Here is a 21487-nt window from a genome sequence, read left to right on the forward strand (position 1 = left end):
TATTTGTTCGTGTTATGGTGTGTATCAGTATTTCATTTCTTTTTAATTTTTTTTTAATGTTTATTTTTGAGAGAGGGAGAGACAGAATATGAGTGGGGGAGGGGCATCAAGAGAGATGGAGACACAGAATCTGAAGCAGACTTCAGGCTCTGAGCTGTCAGCACAGAGCCTGACACGGGGCTTGAACTCACAAACCGTGAGATCATGACCCAAGCCGAAGTCGGACGCTCAATGGACTGAGCCACCCATGCGCCCCACTTCATTTCTTTTTAATGTGGAAAAATAATTCATTGTGTGGATATGCCACATGGTTTTTATCCATTCATCACTTGATGGACATTTTGTTCTCCCTTTTGGCTATTGTGAGTAATGATGCTAAGAATGTTAATGTAAAGTTTGTGTGTGGACATATGTTTTCACTTGTGGATATAGACAGAAGTGTGATTACTGGGTCATATGGTATATCTTTGTGTTTAAGCTTTTGAGGAACTACCAGGCTGTTTCCCAGAGTGGCGCCATCATTTACTTTCTTACCAGCATTATCTTGCTTATCTTACGGTTGTGGTTTCTACATATGCTTGCCAGCATTTGTTGTCACTTATTTTATAGCCATTCTAGTAGATGTGATTATGCTTCTTAAAGACTTCTTACCTCAAACTGCCATTTTTCAAAAAGCCGTACATTTTGTTTGACATTATAAAATAGGAACATTGGCTGCAAGATTTTCCTGTTTTCTTGATATAAACTTATTTTTCATGATAATTTGCCTGTTGATTATCGAGGATAACGCTAAAATAATATAAATTGTTTTCTCATTCTCAAAGTTACAAATGAAGTTTTTAAAACTTGTTTATTTTCAAACTTAATTGCAAATCGAAATCATCTATTGAGCCAGCATTCCGCCCCACACACTAATGAAATGAGGAATCTAGACACCTGTGTTTTGTTTTTGTTTCTGTGCTGGTCCTTAAAGTTTCATGCTCTAGTTCAAGGTTTCTCAACCTCCACATTGTTGACATTTTGCCACATGGTTCTTTGTTGTGGTGGCTGTTGTGTACATTGTAGAACGTGGAGCAGCACCCACCCCCCACACACACAGTTGTCATGACCACCAGTGTCTCCAGACATTGCCCATTGTCCCCTGGGGAACAAAATTATGCCTAGTTAAGAACCACGGCTATAATTCAGAGTGTTGGGATTTCTAATAACTGATGAAACAGTTAAATCCATGAATTATCAGACTGAACTGTGTAATTCATTTGGTTAAATAATGCTAATTCCTCTGTTGCCCATTTAGTTTTCTGTTCCTTAGAGTGCCCAATGTGCCCAGCACTAGGCCAAGGACTTGGCATGTGTATCCCATTTAATCTTTACAACAGCCTTAGGTTGGTAAGGAAACTGCAAAAAGAGAAACTTGCCCAAAGTTGGTTAACATAGCTAGTACTAATGGCATATTTAATCTTGGACTGCAAATCTCCCACAAGAGAACACGAGGTCTTCACTGCTGCCACAAATTATAGTAGCCCCCTGTAATCCACAAGGGGATATGTGCCAAGACCCCCAGTGGGTGCCTGAAACTCACAGATAGTACCAGACCCTCTAAGTACTATTGTGTGTGTGTGTGTGTGTGTGTGTGTGTGTGTGTGTGTGTGTGCGCGCGCGCGCGCGCGCGCGCGCGCATGTACATACATACATACCTATGATAAAGTTGAATGTATAAATCAGGCATCATAAGAGATTAACAATCATAATAGTAAAATAGAACAGTTATATTGGGTGCCTGGGTGGCTCAGTCGTTGAAGCTGTGACTTCAGCTCAGGTCATGACCTTGTGGTTTGTGAATTTGAGCCCCATGTCGAGCTCTGTGCTGACCAGGTTAGAGACTGAAGCCTGCTTCAGATTCTGTGTCTCCCTCTCTCTCTGCAACCCCCTGCTTGGCATCTGTCTGTCTCTCTCAAAAGTAAATAAACATTGAAAAAAAATTTTTTTTTTAATTTTTTTTTTTTTTCAACGTTTGTTTATTTTTGGGACAGAGAGAGACAGAGCATGAATGGGGGAGGGGCAGAGAGAGAGGGAGACACAGAACTGGAAACAGGCTCCAGGCTCTGAGCCATCAGCCCAGAGCCCGATGCGGGGCTCGAACTCACGGACCGCGAGATCGTGACCTGGCTGAAGTCGGATGCTTAACCGACTGCGCCACCCAGGCGCCCCGAAAAATTTTTTTAAAAAGAGGATCATCTGCTTTTAGACTGCACTTAACCAAGGGTAACAAATCATGAAGTACAAAAAACTGCACAGTGAGGTGCTACTCTACCTCCTCCCAATATATCCCTGTAGGCTGGGAGCAGGATGGATTCAGATTATAATGTAGATAACATTATAAAAGTAATAATGTTCATTGAGTTGGGGGAAAGGAACTACTTCCCCTTCTCATCCCACCCATTTTTATATCTTTCCAGAAGTTTTTCTGTGTACCTGTGGAAAAAACATGTATACCTTTCCCTGGAGAAGAGGTTGACTTTACAGCAGTGAAATGAAATTGATTTTGTGTACTCTCTTGGTTCTTTTCCATTTATTGTATAACTCATTCTATATCAGTATATAAAGATTTCATTCTCTTTCATGGTAATTTAATACTCATTGGTATGGTTCTGCCATACAGTATAACTAAGACTCTTACTGTTATGTAAGGTGTTACTTGTAGCCAGTTTAACAGCCTTTTTTAAAAAAGGATTTTACTATTGTTTAACAGTTTGTGATCAACTATTTAGTATGCCTAATCACATTGGGAAAAAAATTTTATACTTAATTTTTGTTACCATTTTGTTTTCTTAATTATTGCATTAAATGAAATCTGAATTGATACATAGTTCCTTGGCTAATAGTTCTTTGTCTGGAGAGAGTGCTTTCCAGCATATTTTATGCTTCATGCGCTGGTGATTTGTTCAGATTTATTTGCTTAACCTCCTGCTAAGTCATTATGTATTTGATTCTGAATGATCTAGCCCTAAGAATGTTAAGTAGAAGTAATAAATGTACACATTTTGCTGTAGGTTAGTTTGCTCATTCTTGGTCATAAAAAAGTATTTCTTGTTTATAGAGATAGACTGTGTCCTATTTAATTAAATTCTTTGAAACGGTAAATGTATGAATAAAGTGTCATGCATGTAACCAGTAGTCATGATAATAGAGTTAATGATAATAGAGTTTAATATAAAATTTTTGAATTAAATATTTCTTTAGGAAAATGTTCTGCTGCTGCCCTAGATGTTCTTGCAAATGTGTATCGTGATGAGCTTTTGCCACATATTTTGCCCCTTTTGAAAGAATTACTTTTTCATCATGAATGGGTTGTTAAAGAATCTGGCATCTTGGTTTTAGGAGCAATTGCTGAAGGTAAGTCTAAGTCAGAACTGAACTGTGAAGTCCTTACAGGCACTAATGCAGATGGCCCACTTTAAAGAGTGTTACGCTATAAGCAGACTCTTCAGTCTGGAATTCGCATACTCTCTTGTGTTGCTGATGTGAAATAGACAATACTGTGATCTACATTAACTTAAAAAAGATATTTGAATTCAGAAGCCATCTTAGGATAAGTTTTACCTTGAACAGTGAACTATTCTTTAACAGCCATCGGCTTATCTCTAACCCCACCCAGATAGTTCACAAATGCTTCTGTTACAGTAAAGGGAACAGAATGAGAGGACTAATGTCAGAAGCATCCCCATTGCTAGAAAAATCATGTTCTCCGTAGGTAAGTGTAAGAAACATGGTAGGAGAGTCTCCTCATTCTCTGCGAAGCGTTATTATGTCCTAGCTATAAGCCTGTATATACAAGAAATTGAAGTATTTTACAGGCACTTCTGAAAGCTGTAATTTGTGTAGCAGAAGTAAAATGAACTTTCCTAACCCTACTAGAAGATACTTAGGAGCAGTTAGCTCTCATTCCTTTTTTTTTTTTCCTTAATTTTGAACAGATTATTATAGTATATTTATTGTAATGGAGATAATCTGAGTGTTTTTGATGGATGCTTGTATGATTTTAGTATTCAATTGAAATAATTGTAACCGAATGTTAGCACTTTCTGCAATATTTGTTACTTTTTATTCCAGGTTGCATGCAAGGCATGATTCCATACTTGCCTGAGCTCATTCCTCACCTTATTCAGTGCCTCTCTGATAAAAAGGCTCTTGTGCGTTCAATAACGTGCTGGACTCTTAGCCGCTATGCACATTGGGTAGTCAGCCAGCCCCCCGATACGTACCTGAAGCCATTAATGACAGAATTGCTAAAGCGAATCCTGGACAGCAACAAGAGAGTACAAGAAGCTGCCTGCAGGTGGGACAAATCCATAACAGTGTTCATTGTGGGGCATTCGAGTGGGTATTTCAGTGAGAAATTAATTATCAACTCCATGATGGAATGTTAGTTTTAAACCATTAGTGGAGCTTTTGTCATCTATAGGTTTTACCTGGTGGTTTTGCAAATTCAAATATAAAGCAACTAGACCTCATTCTTTGCTGGTTCTTCAACTCATTCTTTTTTTCTCAGTGGCTTTGATAACAGTAGAATTCTCTTTTACCCTGATTCTCACAGACACCTGGAGTGGTGATGTTGGGAGTCTTGCTTTTGAAGGAATAACAAAAGTTTGGGTAGATTCACATCATTAGTTTAAAGGTCAACAACTCCATAGAAAGTCCCACAGTGCAGTCACGTATCATCTGTCACTTAGTGAATCTACCCCAGTAGCTACTCTGTTGGTTATGTTTGGAGCTGTGTTTTTATATCACATGAGCAGTTAGTTTCATTACTATAAATATTCCAGTTTTCTGCGACAAACCTTTGTGTTCTAAAAAGGCCTGACATATTTGTAGGTCTTAACTTTTTAATTAGAATTTCTTTACTGTTGACTTTGTTTATAAGAAGAAACAGTTGTTGAAAAAGTGTAAATTTAAGTAGAGTTGGACTTTACCAGATGTGAAGCAGAAATACCTGGGAGATACCTCTAATTCGTAATAAGATGAAAGAAAGTTGAACCAAAGGGACTTGGGTGATGAATAGCACTCTTTTTCTTTTTCTTTTTTTTGAAGTGAGGGGAGGATACAAATTATATTTGCTTTCCTACAAACATAATCTGTATTTTTTTAAACTTTCTACTAGTTGTTAAGCGTATATTAAATGCTGGGTTTACATTCCCTGCCATCTTTAAACTTAGAGGCTAGTACAGAATACTAAATAACTATATAATTCCTGGCAAGTGCTGTAAAGGAAATACATAAACAGTTCATAATTTAAGATGGGGCTTTCACTAACAAATGGTTTAAGCCTGTCATTTTAGAAAATCCCTGAGTGGGTAGAATAGAAGCTAATACAAACTTTAATTTTAGAAGTGAAGAGCCAGGTATACTTTAAGAGTCCAGACAAATTTAGGTCTAAATTGAGGTAACTACTACGACTCTGGAGTTTTTTCCTTTCTTGTACATTTGTGTTAATAGATAAGCCATACATAAGGTAAATTTGTAGTAATAAACGCACTATGCATTCTGATGTATAATGTAGAACTTAGACCAACATTTTTAAGAATTGTGGAGGAAAAGTTGGCAAAAATAACCCACATATTTAAAATGTACAGTGATATGACTTGATAAAAATATACATTATGGAACAGTAACCAAGATCAAGATAATTAGCACATCTCTCACCTCACGTAGTTGACAAAGACTTTGTCTTTTTCTGTGTGGTGAGAAGGGTTAAGATCTATGCTCAGCAACTTCCAAGTGTACAACACTGTAGTATTAATTATAGTCACCATGCTATATATTAGGTGCTCAGAATTTATTCTTGTAATTGCAAATTTGTGCCCTTTGACCATCTGCATCATCCCATTTCCCCTCTCCTGCTAAGAGAAACATTTAAGAGGTCGTGATGCTCTGTTCCGATACATCTCAAACTAACTGTTAAAAATGTCATTTTGTGACTCTTGGTATGTAATCTGAAGGGTAAGGTGCAAGTTAGTTTAACATTTTTAATTCTGATTTCATTCATCTGGACCGGTCACTAGAATTTAAGCTCCCTGAAAATGGGGACATTGTTTTCTTCATTGTTCCTTGCTGCATTCCCAGCACTAAGTGACTAAATAGTAAATACCAGATAAATTTGCTGAATGTCTGAATATAAGAACTAACGATAGTTTTAGATTTTACCATTGTAGTGAAGCAGATGCACATAGGTGACAGCCTCTTTGAGGGAAATGATAAGAAATGGGGGAGAAACAATAAAAATAAGCCTCTGTTTTGGTGAGATAAGGAGATAGGCATTTAAAGTGTAAATACTGTATAAACTATAGAGGTAGCTTCCTATCTCTATTATAACCTATTCCTTTTCTACAACAGCAGTAATCTCTCTCTCTTTTTTTAACTGTAGTGCCTTTGCTACCCTAGAAGAGGAGGCTTGTACGGAACTTGTTCCTTACCTTGCTTATATACTTGATACCCTGGTCTTCGCGTTTAGTAAATACCAGCATAAGAACTTGCTCATTCTTTATGATGCCATAGGAACTTTAGCAGATTCAGTAGGACATCATTTAAACAAACCAGTGAGTATCTGTTCTTAACTATTAAGAAAAAAAATTCTAGCATAGTTAAAATCAGTAGGTTAACATGTATGTGGAAATGAAAATGTTTGGGGAGATGTGAACACTTAGTTACTTTAAGAATGTATATCTTTAAAAGGCAGCAAGTATTTTTACTTTTTAGATGGTATTAATAAATATGTTCTTGGTGTGGAAGTTATATCAGTATATCACATGAATGCACCAGCACGTTTTAGAAAAGGGATGGGATGCCTGGGTGGCTCAGTCGGTTAAGCGTCTGACTCTGGCTCAAGTCCTGATCTCACAGGTCATGAGTGCAAGCCTTACATCAGGCTCTGTGCTGACAGCGCAGAGCCTGCTTGGGATTCTCTCTCTGCCCTTCACCTGCTCTCTTTCTCGGTCTCTCAAAATAAATAAATAAACTTTATTCATTTAAGTAAATGAAAATTTTTTTATAAAATAGAAAAGGGATAAAGGATTTCAACTTTTAATTCCAAGTATTTTTCTATCCACCACTTCATAAATATTGTAGCTTTAGATACCATATCTAAATGTCTGTGTTTTCTTGCTGGAACTTAGAGGTATGGGGAATATATACTAAGGTAAAACAACAAGAAATTGGATAAGTTAAAAATGCTAAATAGCCGTATAGAAGAGGAGGTATGTTTGGCTAAGAATCCAAACTCTTGTTTCTAGTAGTGTTAAGAAGAAGGTGATGGAATTGGATTTGTTTAAATAGGATTAAAATAATAGAGTTTCATTATAGATCAAAATTCCCAGCAGAAGAATAGATTACATCTTTATGATTGCTATATAAGAAGTCTTGAGAAATTGTCTGTGTTTATAAGTTATACTTAAAACGGTGCAAGACACTTGATTCATGGGTTTGCTTTGATGTTGGTTTTGCTTTGTGTGCTGGGGCGTGGGGAGTGTTTCTCTGAATGTCTTAGAGCCTTTAGAATCTGTGCCTCTTGTTTACATGATTACTATTGTTTATTTAGTATTTAGCTGTTTATGGATTCTAACGTTTAAAAAAGACACGTAAATGACTGTCGATCTTTTTCTACAAATGCCTCTGTAAGTTTACGTATCATTTATAACATGCTGTACAGCAAGAGCCATATTACATGTTGCAAGTTCCAGAACTAAAAAAATTCAGAATAAAATTTACAGGAATTATCCCTTATTTTGATCAAAGGATTTTTCTGTAGTGGTGTATTTTATTTCAAGAAGGATAGAAGATGACTTAAGAATAGAGTAAGATTATATAAATTAAAAGATAAGGCAGAAAGTAAAAATTTTAAAGGTGCTAAGAGGAACAGACTCAATCTTACAAGGCATTCTGTAATGATTTTACACAATTACTCTAAGTGGATTTTAATTTTCATAGACCCAAAATGGACTTATTTACATATGATAGTGGAGCTTTATGTGTTTTTCATCATTATAAATAGGAATATATTCAGATGCTAATGCCTCCACTGATCCAGAAATGGAACATGTTAAAGGATGAAGATAAAGATCTCTTCCCTTTACTAGAGGTATGCTAAGCTCGCAACCGTTACTCTAATAGTAGTGTTTCAGCAAAAACAACATGTCTAAATATGAAGTGTTGAGTGTACGTGATAAGTAAAATGTTAATACATTTGCATTCTGAACGATTTCTGTTAAAATGCTGAGTAAGTATGTAACTGCTCTTACTTTAATTATGTTACAACCATACTAAGAAATACTGTTAAATAGAAAAAGCGTAATGGATCCTACCACATCAGCATATATATATATATGTCATGTGAATTTAGCTACATTTCTTTGTATGGATACAGAGCTATACCATGATAATTAATATAGTTCAAATTATTTTATGTGTTAATGTAATGTATATACACACATACTCAGACTTATGTGAAGTAGCATTGGGACTTGGTGCTAATAGGAGGGACTTTACTTCATACCCTTTCTGACCAGCTTGAGGTTTGATATTTATTTATTGATTGGTTGATGGGTGGGGAGGGGGGCTTCCCCTTACCAGCAGCAAACTTAAAGCCATGGCTGGCATCCAAAGGAGAGGTTTGAAAAGATAACCTGCTAATTATAGAATAGTAGAGCAGGCTAATAAATGACCAGAATTATACCGAGTACACTCCTAAAGCATTTATCATAATTTTATGGTACCCAGAAATTTACTTCTGTACTTTATTCTTTCTAGTGCCTATCTTCAGTTGCCACAGCCCTGCAGTCTGGTTTCCTTCCATACTGTGAACCTGTGTACCAGCGTTGTGTGAACCTCGTACAGAAGACTCTTGCACAAGCCATGGTATTTTTAAAAAATACTTATATCTGCCCTCCGGGCATCATAAACATTTTTCTATGGATAGGCATAATGTATACACATTTTTTTCATGTAATTGATTCAAAGTAAGTCTTTTAAAACTTTGTCTAATTTCAGCTGAACAATGCTCAACCAGATCAGTATGAGGCTCCAGATAAAGATTTTATGATAGTGGCTCTTGATTTACTCAGTGGCCTGGCTGAAGGACTTGGAGGCAACATTGAACAGCTGGTAGCCCGAAGTAACATTCTAACACTAATGTATCAGTGCATGCAGGTGAGACTCGTTAAATTAAAATTATTTAAGACCTGATTCTCTGTGTTACGTTGGGGTTAATATCTTCTTATTCCTTGTAGGATAAAATGCCAGAAGTTCGACAGAGTTCCTTCGCCCTCTTAGGTGACCTGACGAAAGCTTGCTTTCAGCATGTTAAGCCTTGTATAGGTATGAATATTTTCTACTGCTGTGATGTGATTTTTAACAATAGTTTTACATAAGCTATGTTTTTGTATTAAACGGAAATGTCATGGAATCCCAACATTCATAAACATGCATTTTACTGGTAAAAGGTGCTCTGAGTGAAGCAGGTGGGATGGGAACCCCCTTGCTCCTTAGAATTCATCATCAACTACAGCAGCTCATTAGGCACTTGTGTGACTGGAGAAAAGCTGGAAAAATATTTAGTATAAAGGACATGCCACCTGTGAAGCCTTGGGACTGTATGCCAGTTTATGGATAATTTTTGAATAGCCTCTTTTTGGATTAGAGGTAATCAAAAATAATAACAATCAGGTTTTCTCATGATAAAACAGTGTACTTTCTCGGATATCCTAGGGAACTTTTCAAACGGTTTACGTCAAAAGTAAATAATGATTTGTTTTTATTTTAGTAGGATAGCATTTGTCTTAGCCTTTTGTGATGATAATAAAGGATTCCTTAAATAACATCAACTATGACTTGACTATCAAAATGATGGATTAAATGGGTTTTGGGTTTTCTTTCATTTCTGTATCCCAATGTTTTGAATAATACTTATTTATGATACACTTTTTTGGGTTTTTTTGGCATTTCCCCCCCCAGTTTTATTGAGATATAATTGACATATAACATTGTATAACTTTCAGGTGTACGACATAATGATTTGAAATAGGTATATTTCAAATGTATATTTGCAAAATCACAGTAAGTTTAGTTAACATCCATCGCCTTAATATAGTTAAAGATTTTTTTTTCTTACTGAGAACTCTTAAGATCTGCTATCTTACAGTTGGAAGTTTGTAGCCTTTAACCAGTTTCGTCCAATTCCCAATTGTGCTTTTGAATAACAACTATATTTCTGAACTTTGAATAATATTCTGTATTAAACCCTCAAGTTTAAGCCTAATTACTCTAAATGAAAGTGTAATCAATTCTTGTTTTATGGAAAGCTTGTTCTACAGATATTTAGTTTTTATGAATTTAAACTTGTATGAAGGGTTTCATTTCTTTTTTTTTTAAGAGTATATAGATGTGTATCTTCTTCAGGAGGTACACCATGTCTAGTTATCTTTCTCTCTCTCCCTCTCTCTCTCTGTGTTAATCAGCTATGATTGTTTTCTAGGTTAGGGTTTCTCAAGCAGGGGCAATTTTGACACCCCCGACCCTCCCAAACATTTGGTAGTGTCTGGAGACATTTTGTTTACCACTGGGGGTGTGTTACTGATATCTAGTAGGTAGAGGCAAATGATGTTGATAAACATCATACAATGCATGATACAGTGCCCTGCCCCTCACCAGCCCCTCACCCCTGCCACGACCCCTCCCACCCCTTGCCCCACAGCAGAATGATCTGGACCAAATGATTGGTATTACTGAGATTTAGAAACGCTGTCTCAAATCCATGAGTTTATTGGGGGTTTAAAAAAAGGATGATACTCTAATTCTTCAATAGTGAGAATACGGACGTAGAGTCCTTTTTCATACCGGTATATTACCGAGAGATACAAACCTTATAGGGGAGGCAGGATAATTACTTGATTCTTTCTCTTTGTTTACCAGTTTTCAAAATAATGAATTGATTCCCAGCATCTTCCACAGGTATCTATATTGTGTTTCAGAGTTTAGTTTTTGTTTGTGTTTGGTTCTTTTTTGAGTGTCAGTATGAATTCATGATGCTCAAATTGTCCTATCACTGGCAGTGGGAGCTTAATCAGATGGGCTCCTTAGTCCTTCCTGGTATGACAAAATAGTCCAGGCTTGTTTTGTACATTTCCTGCCTTTAGCCTGCAATGAGATGTTTCTCTGATAGCCTTTATTCCTTTCAGTGGAAAATGATATTTAGAGACTATAATCTGAGCACTAAGGTAAAAGTTACTTTAAAAGCCAAAACCATTGATGTAAAGAAAAAAAAAATTGTGTGTGTGAAAAATGAACTTTGAAGAAAGCTGTATCATGTTTTCCTCATTTTTAATTTGAATTTTCTGTCTCATGATGAGAGATTTCTTGACCAACCCTTTTTTTAATAATACCGCAAATAGACCAAAACTTCTGTTTCCTCTTCTACTTCATAGAAAGTTCAATGCCCCTTTCACTTTCTTAAAATAAATGCTCTCCATACCTTTTAGAAATTATTTCTTGCCTAGATTTCAGTTTCCACCTAGTAGATTTCCTTTAAAGCACAGTACACTACTGTTGAGAAGTTTACTACATAGTTGTTAAAAAATTTTTTTTCTAGCTGATTTCATGCCTATACTGGGAACCAACCTAAATCCAGAGTTCATTTCAGTCTGCAATAATGCCACATGGGCAATTGGAGAAATCTCCATTCAAATGGGTAAGATCTTTTTCCCCTTTAAAAGCACTGTATAAATTGTTAGATGCCTTAGTATATTTAGAATTGCTTTTTCTTTATAATTTAAATGAATTTTATATACATATATTTATTATTAACTTGTGTCACAGTGAATAGAGGGAGCAAAGTATTTTCCATTGATATTTTAACATTCAAATTTTTCTTTTTTGTTTTCTCTTTTGGGGATGATTTAGGTATAGAGATGCAGCCTTATATTCCTATGGTGTTGCACCAGCTTGTAGAAATCATTAACAGACCCAACACACCAAAGACGTTGTTAGAGAATACAGGTACCATATGACTGAACTGTTATGGTGAAGAGAAAATTATTTGCCTTTAAGGTTAAGATGCGTAGAGAAACCAAAGCAAAGCTAGCTTTAGAAACCCAGCTTATTAGTAAGAGCTATTTTAGATTCTCCGTAATGATATGTACTGTTTTAACTGTATTCCATAACCAGTTTTCAGAGACTTTGAAAAACACTTCTCTCCTATTCTGTGTGTTTAATACTCCCTAAAATGGACCCCAGCTAAAATAACTACTGAACAGTATGAATTTTAATTTTACATTAATTCAGAGAGTAACTGGCAGCTGGGAAGTAATTTTTCTTTTTAATCTATAAAAATGTGGCCAAAAATATCCTTCACTGTAGTAGTGGCTAACTGGTTAACAATGGCATGTGTATTTTGTATTTTATTGTATACTTTCCTTCAAATTGAGAACTTAGGCAGTACCTTGTAGGATTTTTATTCAGGAGGCTTGTTTCTCTTTTGCATTTATAGAGAGCATGTTGATACTAAAGAGTACCTTCCATACTATAGAACACATTTCTGGGTGATTTTTTTTTTCCCACCCTCCCTAATTTTTGCTAATAGTGATAAAAGGTGTAAATTTTATTTTCAATCAGGCACATCCTTTTCTTTTATATACCTAAGATAATTTGAATAAATATAGCCAGTGAGGGTTTTACCGAAATACTGGATAAAGATTAAAATTAAGGTTTTCTAAATAAGGAAATTTGTTTTCAAAGGCATTTTAACTTTATATGTTTTAATTATAGAAAGCTTATATTTTAATGTGATGAAAATTGATATGTTTATTGGTATGGAAGGAAATCTTTCAATTATGAAACAGTTATATAGCTGTTTGGCTGTATGGGTACTGTTTATTTTATAAAGCGAATTAGATTTTTCTTGCTGTAAAGTACAAAAATGTATGTATTAGGATGGTTATGAAATCTTGTCGGGTTTTTATCTTTAGAATGCAGTACCTATACATGACATTCAGATTTGGAACACTTACCATTATAAAATTACTGTTGAACCTAAAGAAACTTCCTATTTATTTTTAAATGTGAATGCATAACAGCAAATAAATGTTGAATGTAATGTATATTAAAGTTTCTTGTGGGATATCAGCTTGTGAATTTGTTACAGCTCCATTTACAAATTGGCTTTATTATAAGTTTATGTTCTAAGTATGATTCTACTCTAAGTAAACCAAAAAGTAGTTGATTATGCTCATCAAGTTGATAGCTTAAATTGATAAGAGATTCAGTGGATTCATTTTATCACAAATGGCTGCAGAAAATGTTTCCATTATTCCTTATCCAAAGGGCAGGGGCTAATTATTAAAACCACTGTCAATGACTGAGGTCAATAGATTTTAGCAATTTAATTACCATTTTCTTAATATTTCATAAAGCCAATTCCTTAGTGTATGCCGTTATTTGCTCTTTTTCCAATTAGTATATCCTACACTGAACTTTCTCAATGGACCATCATCTGCTTTATCGCATGTTTCATTGGATCGTTCATACTTGCCTGTTTAATGAGAATGTTGCATAGTTTGTGTCTTTTGAACATAGGTTTTCTTTCTCTTGCTTCATTATGAATCTGCTGGATTTTAGTATTATCTGTGTAGTTTGCTTCAAGTAATCCTTAAACATTTTTCTTTACCCCCCCCCACCCTTTTTTTATGAAAGGTTAACCTGTAAGTTTTTGAGAGAACACCATTAAAGCACCTTATGGTTTGTTTTCTGTTTGTATTTTTTTTCCCGTTGTGTATAAATGTATTTATATGTATGTACCTTTGAATTGCAGAATGCAGTTCTGAGTTGCACTTCTTTTAGCTCTTTGTAAGTTTAAGGACTTCCTGAATTTTGATGGTGAATATGTTTGAGTAATTCCCACTTCGAAATTTTTTTTTTTAAGTAAAATATTAGCATGTAATCAGTATGATGTCTTATCTATTTTATGCTATTGCCTTTTATAGCAAAGACAGATTATTTGTTTATTCCTTTTGTCCACATATCACCTCATTACAGTGGACTATCAATTTCCTTCCTGTCAAATACGGTTTGAAAATAGTGGGCTATTATCTGAGTTGTTACCATTATCACCATCAGAGGATTATTGGAATGGGATTTGACACAACACAGCAGTCTTCCAATTCCTTCATTTAGTGCATTACTGCAAAACCTAAAATTTGACCATTGATTTGAAATTAGGCAATATGGCAATTTGCTATCAGTCCACTGGTTTTAGAAATCTTAACAGAAAAAAATCTACCTAAATTGGAATTAAGTTCCTCGATTTTCAAAGACTGGAAATCACTTATTTAAAAAGACAGAGAAGTAAAGAAATTTTAACTGTTTTAACTTCTGAGAACTGTGTTTGAGTGAACAATTCAGAAATGTAATCTTTCACATTTACTAATATTTCTTGGGGGAAAAACATAGATTTCATTATTAAATTCTGAAATTTCAACTGGCCTTGAATGGAGAATCTCTAAATCCATCTATTTAATCGCTCATCTTTTTATTAACAGAATGTCTTCACACTTGATTGAGCGAGAAAAGCAATTCATCCTGGTTTTTGGTGTTCTCTCAATCTTTAAAGTTTTTTTTAATTCCTTTCGTTTTCCTTTTTCCAAGAGTATGCCATATATGTTGCTGCCCCTTACTTTAGGGGGTGGTAATAAACAGCACTGGTGAAATCTTATGTTTATTATCATACACAAATTCTGTTGGTTTCTGTTTCTGAGTTATTTGTTGTTTTTTCTTTATTTTTTCTCCTTCCCCCTCATTTGCTCATGTCTTGGTTGGCGTTTGGTGGTGTATAACCGTGATTGCGTTACCTTAGCAATAACAATTGGTCGTCTTGGTTACGTTTGTCCTCAAGAGGTGGCCCCCATGCTACAGCAGTTTATAAGACCCTGGTGTGTATTATTCAATCTTTTTTTTTTAATTCATTTTTCTTCACTCTTTCTTTCTCTTTCTATCTCACTTTTAGATATATTTTCAGTTGGGTTACAAAAATCACAATCCTTAATCATTGCCAACCATGTGACTAATCTTGTCCTATCAGGTTTGTGAGGTTTTTCAGTAGCATCGTCATGTATATTTATTTTTATGTTGTGGCTAACGACTAATTGATGCATGGGATAAGATTGTCACATGCTTGCTGTGTTAAAAAGCTTGATTATACATGAAAAGCATTTAAATATCCACCAGTAAAATAAAGATGCATGCAAATTCTATAAATTTAGGTTTTTGCATTGTTTCTTTTTTAGAATTAATTTGAAAACTTGGATTGCATTAAGAAATACATGTTTAAATTACGTTATGTATAAAAACCTTATTTGCTTGTTAATGTTAAAGATAAACATCTACACCATAAGTTGTATAATAATAGTTTATATTGTGGCAGTATATCCTATGTTCTGCTTCTTTCGATTGATAATCTTTCAATTCAAGTCATTTTTAGTAGTGTTTAATGGAATACAAGTCATAATACAGTTTTAAAAATTAATAATTTACTCTTGGCTCACCCTCCTTAATAGTTAAACGGGGGATTAAAAACCAACTGTCCATTTTATAGATGCAATCTATTAATAAGAAAATGTGAATTTTGAGGTTTCCACTATACTGAGATTAGATGGGCCCAACATGCAGGAAGTATGAGAAACTTAAACTTTATGAAAATTCTTTGAATATAAACATTATACTGTGCTGCTTATTCCATTAAATACTGTCCATTAGTATTGTGATTGAACCTGCTTTTTACTTAAATGCTAAACTCAATTCTATAATTTAATAGGTGCACTTCTCTGAGAAACATAAGGGACAATGAGGAAAAGGATTCAGCATTTCGTGGGATTTGTACCATGATCAGTGTGAATCCCAGTGGAGTAATCCAAGTAAGATGTTCATAAAGATTTTTTAACTTTTAATATTCTGAGTAATGAAACTTTTTAAAGGGTCACCTGTTTTAAAGCTTTAAATCATGAAAACATACCATATATTACATATATTTTCAAAGGTACTGAAAACAAATTATGTTTTTAAAAAGATGTGTTATTTCTTAATATCTTGAAATGGTAATGCTTGTTTGTGATTTCTTAAATCTTTTTTTTATGAAATAAATAGATTGAGGTAATAAAGTCAGATTCTTGTCTCAAATTAAGCCAAAGCGTCTTTCATCTACGTCCACTTTGTACGTGCCTCCTATCATTGAATATCAGTTTGTTGAGTTTGCAGATACCTACCCTTAACAGTGACCCAAATAGTTTAGGTTTCTCTTTCTGTTATTTAGAACTAAACTTAGAAATTCAGTAGTGAACAAAAGAGAATAGTGAATTAGACATTAAAACTGGTTTAACTTGGAGAGCTTATGATTTATTCATCGTTATTTTGTTTCTTATCTTAGTTTTATATAATATCTAGATATTTTTAGCATTTAAAAAAATTATTTGGCAAAAGTATAAGATAGGAGTCTGATAACTTCGGGACCCAAGTGTCAATTTGCAAGACACAAAACAGGAATGTGTTGATTGACACCACGTGTATGAAATTAACAAAATGCAGGCTGTAGAATTCTAGGTTAAGTATCCCAGGTTCCTCAACAGATGAATTGTAAGGAAAAGTATGGGAGGGGTTTTCAAGAAAATATCCTTTCATTTCCAAGAGATAACATGCTTTGAACATCTTTTAATTAACACTTTTTGATATTTCCTGTCTTGTGTTAATGACTGTTGTTTGTTCAAGTTTAGAAACATGTGAATTACAGGTTTATAAGATTCAAATTGATATAGGTGATCAGCATTGAAAAGTTAGAAATGGAAAAAATCTTTTGACTAATTTCTCATTCATAAAACAATAACCTAGTATTAAAATAAGCCTGTACTATTTTTGGAAATGGTCCCTACTTACAAAATAACCTCCTGGCATTAAGTTTCTGGTTATTTTTTTGTTTTTTGGGGTTTTTCCCCTCAATACCAAAGAACTTTATGTCATCTGTAATGTGTTTAGAGTTATATGATGTATACTACATTACAAAGAAACATTTTCCCATCAGAATTTTGTTGTTTTTGTTTGGTTTTGAATTCACATTTTAAGACCTTAAAACTAACACATATGTATGTGGTCATGAAATCACTGCCAGTTTAAGAGCTGGTAGAAATCTTTGCTTTTTACATTCTTCACTTATATGTGGTTAAAAGAAAATATCTTAAGGTTTATTTTTTATGTTTAAATTTTTAACAACAGAGTGATATTTGGAAGACAAGGAATCATAATTCTAATAAAACAGATCCTCAGGCACATGGAATTTTATTTGCTTAAATATGTGTTTTATGCACATATTTCAGTCGGTAAATTTTGAAATTTAAGAAAGTGCCCTGAATTTAATAGCAGAATTTTAAATAGTTGACATCAGAACATAAGCAATATCTTAAATGCTATATATTGAACTGCTGTTGAAGTATGCTAGTCAAGATTGAAAAATACTTAAATGAAACATTTAAAGCCTATACCTTTTGTCACCTTGTTTTCATAGTGAGAATAACCCAATTATCTTTCAAATAATAGAGCATTGGATATTCTTTTTTGCTTGGGTTGGGTTAGGTTGGATTGGGTATTATAACTTGATATATAATTAGTTTTTCTTCTAACTTTTGGTCATTTTGTTTTAAGTTTCGACCTGAAGTTTAGATCTGTTAATTTCTATACTCCCAAGCTTATTTGGCTTCTACTTAGCTAGCTTTAAATTATTTCTAGGCCAGTCAGAACTGTAAGATTATTGAATTTATGTATTTCCCCTTTTTTTTTTTTTTTACTCCAGTTTATTTATTTATTTTGAGAGAGAGAGAGGGAGAGAGAATCCTAAGCAGGCTGCACACTGTCCATGCAGAGCCTAGTGTAGGACTCAATCACATGAACCGTGAGGTTATGACCTGAGCCTAAATCGAGTTGGATGCTTAACTGACTGAGCCATCCAGGCACCCCAATTTATATATTTAATTCATTGAATGAAGGTTTTTAAAACTGGTGTTCATTTAATATTTTCAGTCCATTGTTGATGCTCATTAGACTGGGGTTTTGGAATAGGAAATCTAATACAAAGGGGCATTACATTCCAATATAAACTGAATGAGTAGAGGTTCCTCGATGGTGGAATAATAGGGATACCCATTAAGTAATCCTTTATAATTCCTTATCATAAAAAAACTTGAGGTAGGATTTGGTCGTGATAGGTATGTTTTGCTGTGTTTGACAAATAACAATCTAAGATGTGTTTCCTGCTTGTTACAGGATTTTATATTTTTTTGTGATGCTGTTGCATCGTGGATTAACCCAAAAGATGATCTGAGAGACATGTTCTGTAAGGTAAGGTAACTAAAAAGTTTTTATGGTAGATACCTTGGTACTGTTACAATCCTGGTTGGAAAGTTTAAATTACTTTTATATTTCATATGAAACTTGGACTCTTTGAATCCATATTGATTGGTAGACCATATAACCTTTGGTCTTGGCAAAAAAGTTGGCTTGATCTTTTCTTAAGGTATAGCAGTGACTCAATAGAGTACACACTTCAAAAATATTTTCTGAAGCAATACCACTGATTTCATGTGGTCCCCCATCCCACCTGTACAAAACAGCATATATTTTCAAAGATGACTGACTGAGATTTGAAGTATAAACTGTTGAACAAAGTAAATTTTAAGTGTTTTACACAGGGATTAAATCTATATAGTTGTTCTGGTAGTGTCCCTCTGGATCAACTCCAGTCAGTACTCAACCATTAACAAAATAAGAAATACAGTGTTACACATTTGAATCACCTATTACTGAAATTAGTGAACTGTGGTTGCAGATGTGAACCCAAAAATTTATATATTTTCAATTTGAAAAAACTTAATGTGCATAGGAATTTTATCCCTTGATTGAGTTCTGTACTTTCTTGTATTAGGTCAGAGTTTATTTAGTATATATCTCTTACTAGGTCACTTGCTGAATTCTATCTAAACTTTCCAAAGCCAAATTTATATGGTGCCTTTATTTTTTATTATTTTTTTAATGTTTATTTGAGAGACAGAGATAGCGGGAATGGGGAAGGGGCAGAGAGAGATAGAGAGAGAGACAATCTGAAGCAGGCTCCAGGCTGTGAGCTGTCAGCACAGAGCCCAACACGGGGCTCAAACTCAGAAACTGTGAGATCATGACCTGAGCTGAAGTCGGGTGCTTAACCAACTGAGCCACCCAGGTGCCCCTTTTATGAGGTGCTTTTAGACAGGATACACCAACAAAGTTTGAAAATCACTGCTTTAAAATGGATAAAATTTTTTAAAAAGATTGGAGTTTTTCTCTTGTTAGTGATAAATTAATGATTTTTTTTCACTTTTTGCAGATCCTTCATGGATTTAAAAATCAAGTTGGGGATGAAAATTGGAGGCGTTTCTCTGACCAGTTTCCGCTTCCCTTAAAAGAGCGTCTTGCAGCTTTTTATGGTGTTTAATCTCATACACTTAAGCTGCAGTCCCATAATTAGGGGTAAGTTGTAAGAAGTTTTGAGTTTTTCAGGGTGAAGAAACTTAGGTCTGCAATCTAAACCTACTGAGTAAAATTAAAGCTATATGTTTTTCTACAGAGGTTGAGTAAAACATTCTTAAGCTATATTAGACTTGAAATTTAAAATCCTTAAGGCTAGAGAATTTTTTTTTTTAACTGACAAGCAAGGGTTAACAAAATGCATGATTTTACTTTCAGTCCTGAGTAGAAGGAAATCTAAGTTGGTATGCTAGTTAGACTACTCGACATAGTAATCCTTCTTAAATTTTTTGCCCTGTAAGAATTCTCCCCACATTCACCTTGGCACAGGGTAGAAATGATTTTGAAGTATGAATTTATCGTCTGTGATATATGAAGGACTTCTGTGGTTGTGAGCTTCAGGGAAAAGCCCACTAGAATTGGAACTAGTGTAGGGCTCAGTAGATAGGAATATTTGATATTCATTTTTCAAGGTTGTATTTTACGGAGCACCTGCCATGTGACCAGCACTGTTTTAAAATGGACAATGGAAGAGTGTATTTCGCTTTGGGGTGGTAGAGGGGTAAGTCCATTTGGACTCTTGTTCCTCAAGTTTTTCTTTACTTATGTAGAACTAATAATCCTGATCTTTTAGCTTCAGTTCCATCATTGAGTTATTTTGAAGATTAAATAGTAAACTGTATGTGATGCCAGAACTTAGTGTATATTGCTTAACACACTAAGTTGGGTCAGTAAATGTTAGGAATATGGACCAGTACAGGGAACGAGAATACCCTTCTTTAGGTGTTGAACATGAACTGAGACATATTTGACTGGAGGGCCAAGGAGTATACTTACTGGTGTCCAGAAGATGTCCACCAACTTCAGTCACCTTTTCTGTTGGGAGTTTTTGTCGACTTGCTTGTTTACTTTGAACTAGATTTTAAACCTGGAAAGATTTCAGCTTCCAAGTTGTCAAAGCTGCAGGGCAGTAGAAATGGATTTGTAGTCTCTGGAATATCTCAGAGCCCTGTATGCATCTTATCCCCCTGTAGTTTTGAGTCCTTGGGGCTATTTTGTGGCTTTAGCATTTTGGAAAAGTGCGTAATTCACTTTATGTTAAATCATGAAAATGTAATAGATGAGAATGATTCTTAACATCAAGGATTGAAAAATAGAACAGTGAGCTGAATCTTTAGCAAAGACTTTTCAGATTTAATATCTTCTGTGATCTCTGTCCTGTCACCAATTAGGAATTAACTGAGTTGATTTACTCTAAGACAATGTATGACGAAAGTATTCATTATCTAATTAGAGATAAAAGTGGATCAGTATCTTTATTCCTGCCTTTTTTATAATGTTCCCTTTTTTCAGAGGCAGAGAAAAGGTGTTGCATGTACTTCTCCACAGATGGGCTAATCACACCCTGAATTTACATCAGTCTTCATAATAAATGTCCAGTGTTTGGTACGAGTGGTTAGTAGATTTTTGTTACGAAGACCACTGTCAGGCACTGGTTACAATCTCCTAGGAATCTGTTTTATTTCTCAATGTGCTTATCGTTAAAACTGCTAGTGTCTTTAATAGGAAAATCAAGAGGTCTGAGAACATAGGAAATGACTGAGCAGGATAGGGCCCGAAGAATTACTAATAAGGAACATCAAGGAGGCAGGTGTTAAAACTTACTTTCTGGTATTTGCTGAATGTAGTAACCTTAGTACAGTTCAAACACCATTAGGGCCTCCTAAGCTAAAACATCAGACAACCAAAAATAAATAATTCTTATTTTTTCATGGATTGGATTTTCATGTGCATAATATTGGGCATAGTGGCCCCCAAAAAAGATCATGTATTCATTCTCACTGAGGAAAGAATTATTTTAAAGCAAGTGTTATTTGACTTTGAAGAAGGTAAGGCAACTTGTTAC

At 34.6% G+C, this 21487-nt stretch overlaps 1 protein-coding gene across 3 annotated transcripts in view; it reads left to right on the forward strand.

Annotated features, from left to right (window-relative positions):
- TNPO1 (transportin 1) overlaps positions 1–21487 on the forward strand; it is a 96164-nt gene that overhangs the window by 68572 nt on the left and 6105 nt on the right. For 2 of the 3 annotated variants that reach the window (XM_047087829.1, XM_047087846.1), the window contains exons 12-24: positions 3244–3396; positions 4114–4339; positions 6425–6596; positions 8048–8134; positions 8803–8910; positions 9043–9201; positions 9282–9369; positions 11639–11737; positions 11950–12045; positions 14897–14972; positions 15854–15953; positions 18346–18420; positions 19442–19584. In XM_047087829.1, the coding sequence (XP_046943785.1) occupies positions 3244–3396; positions 4114–4339; positions 6425–6596; positions 8048–8134; positions 8803–8910; positions 9043–9201; positions 9282–9369; positions 11639–11737; positions 11950–12045; positions 14897–14972; positions 15854–15953; positions 18346–18420; positions 19442–19549 (1547 nt within the window). In that variant the 3' untranslated portion in view covers positions 19550–19584. The remainder of the gene's footprint in view (positions 1–3243; positions 3397–4113; positions 4340–6424; positions 6597–8047; positions 8135–8802; positions 8911–9042; positions 9202–9281; positions 9370–11638; positions 11738–11949; positions 12046–14896; positions 14973–15853; positions 15954–18345; positions 18421–19441; positions 19585–21487) is intronic. The other variant, XM_047087837.1, reaches the window with a different exon arrangement.

This window comes from Lynx rufus, unplaced genomic scaffold, assembly GCF_022079265.1.
Source record: "Lynx rufus isolate CCGP_SWC_20201006 ecotype Redwood Valley unplaced genomic scaffold, mLynRuf1.p SCAF_1, whole genome shotgun sequence".
NCBI classification, from domain to species: Eukaryota; Metazoa; Chordata; class Mammalia; order Carnivora; family Felidae; genus Lynx; species Lynx rufus.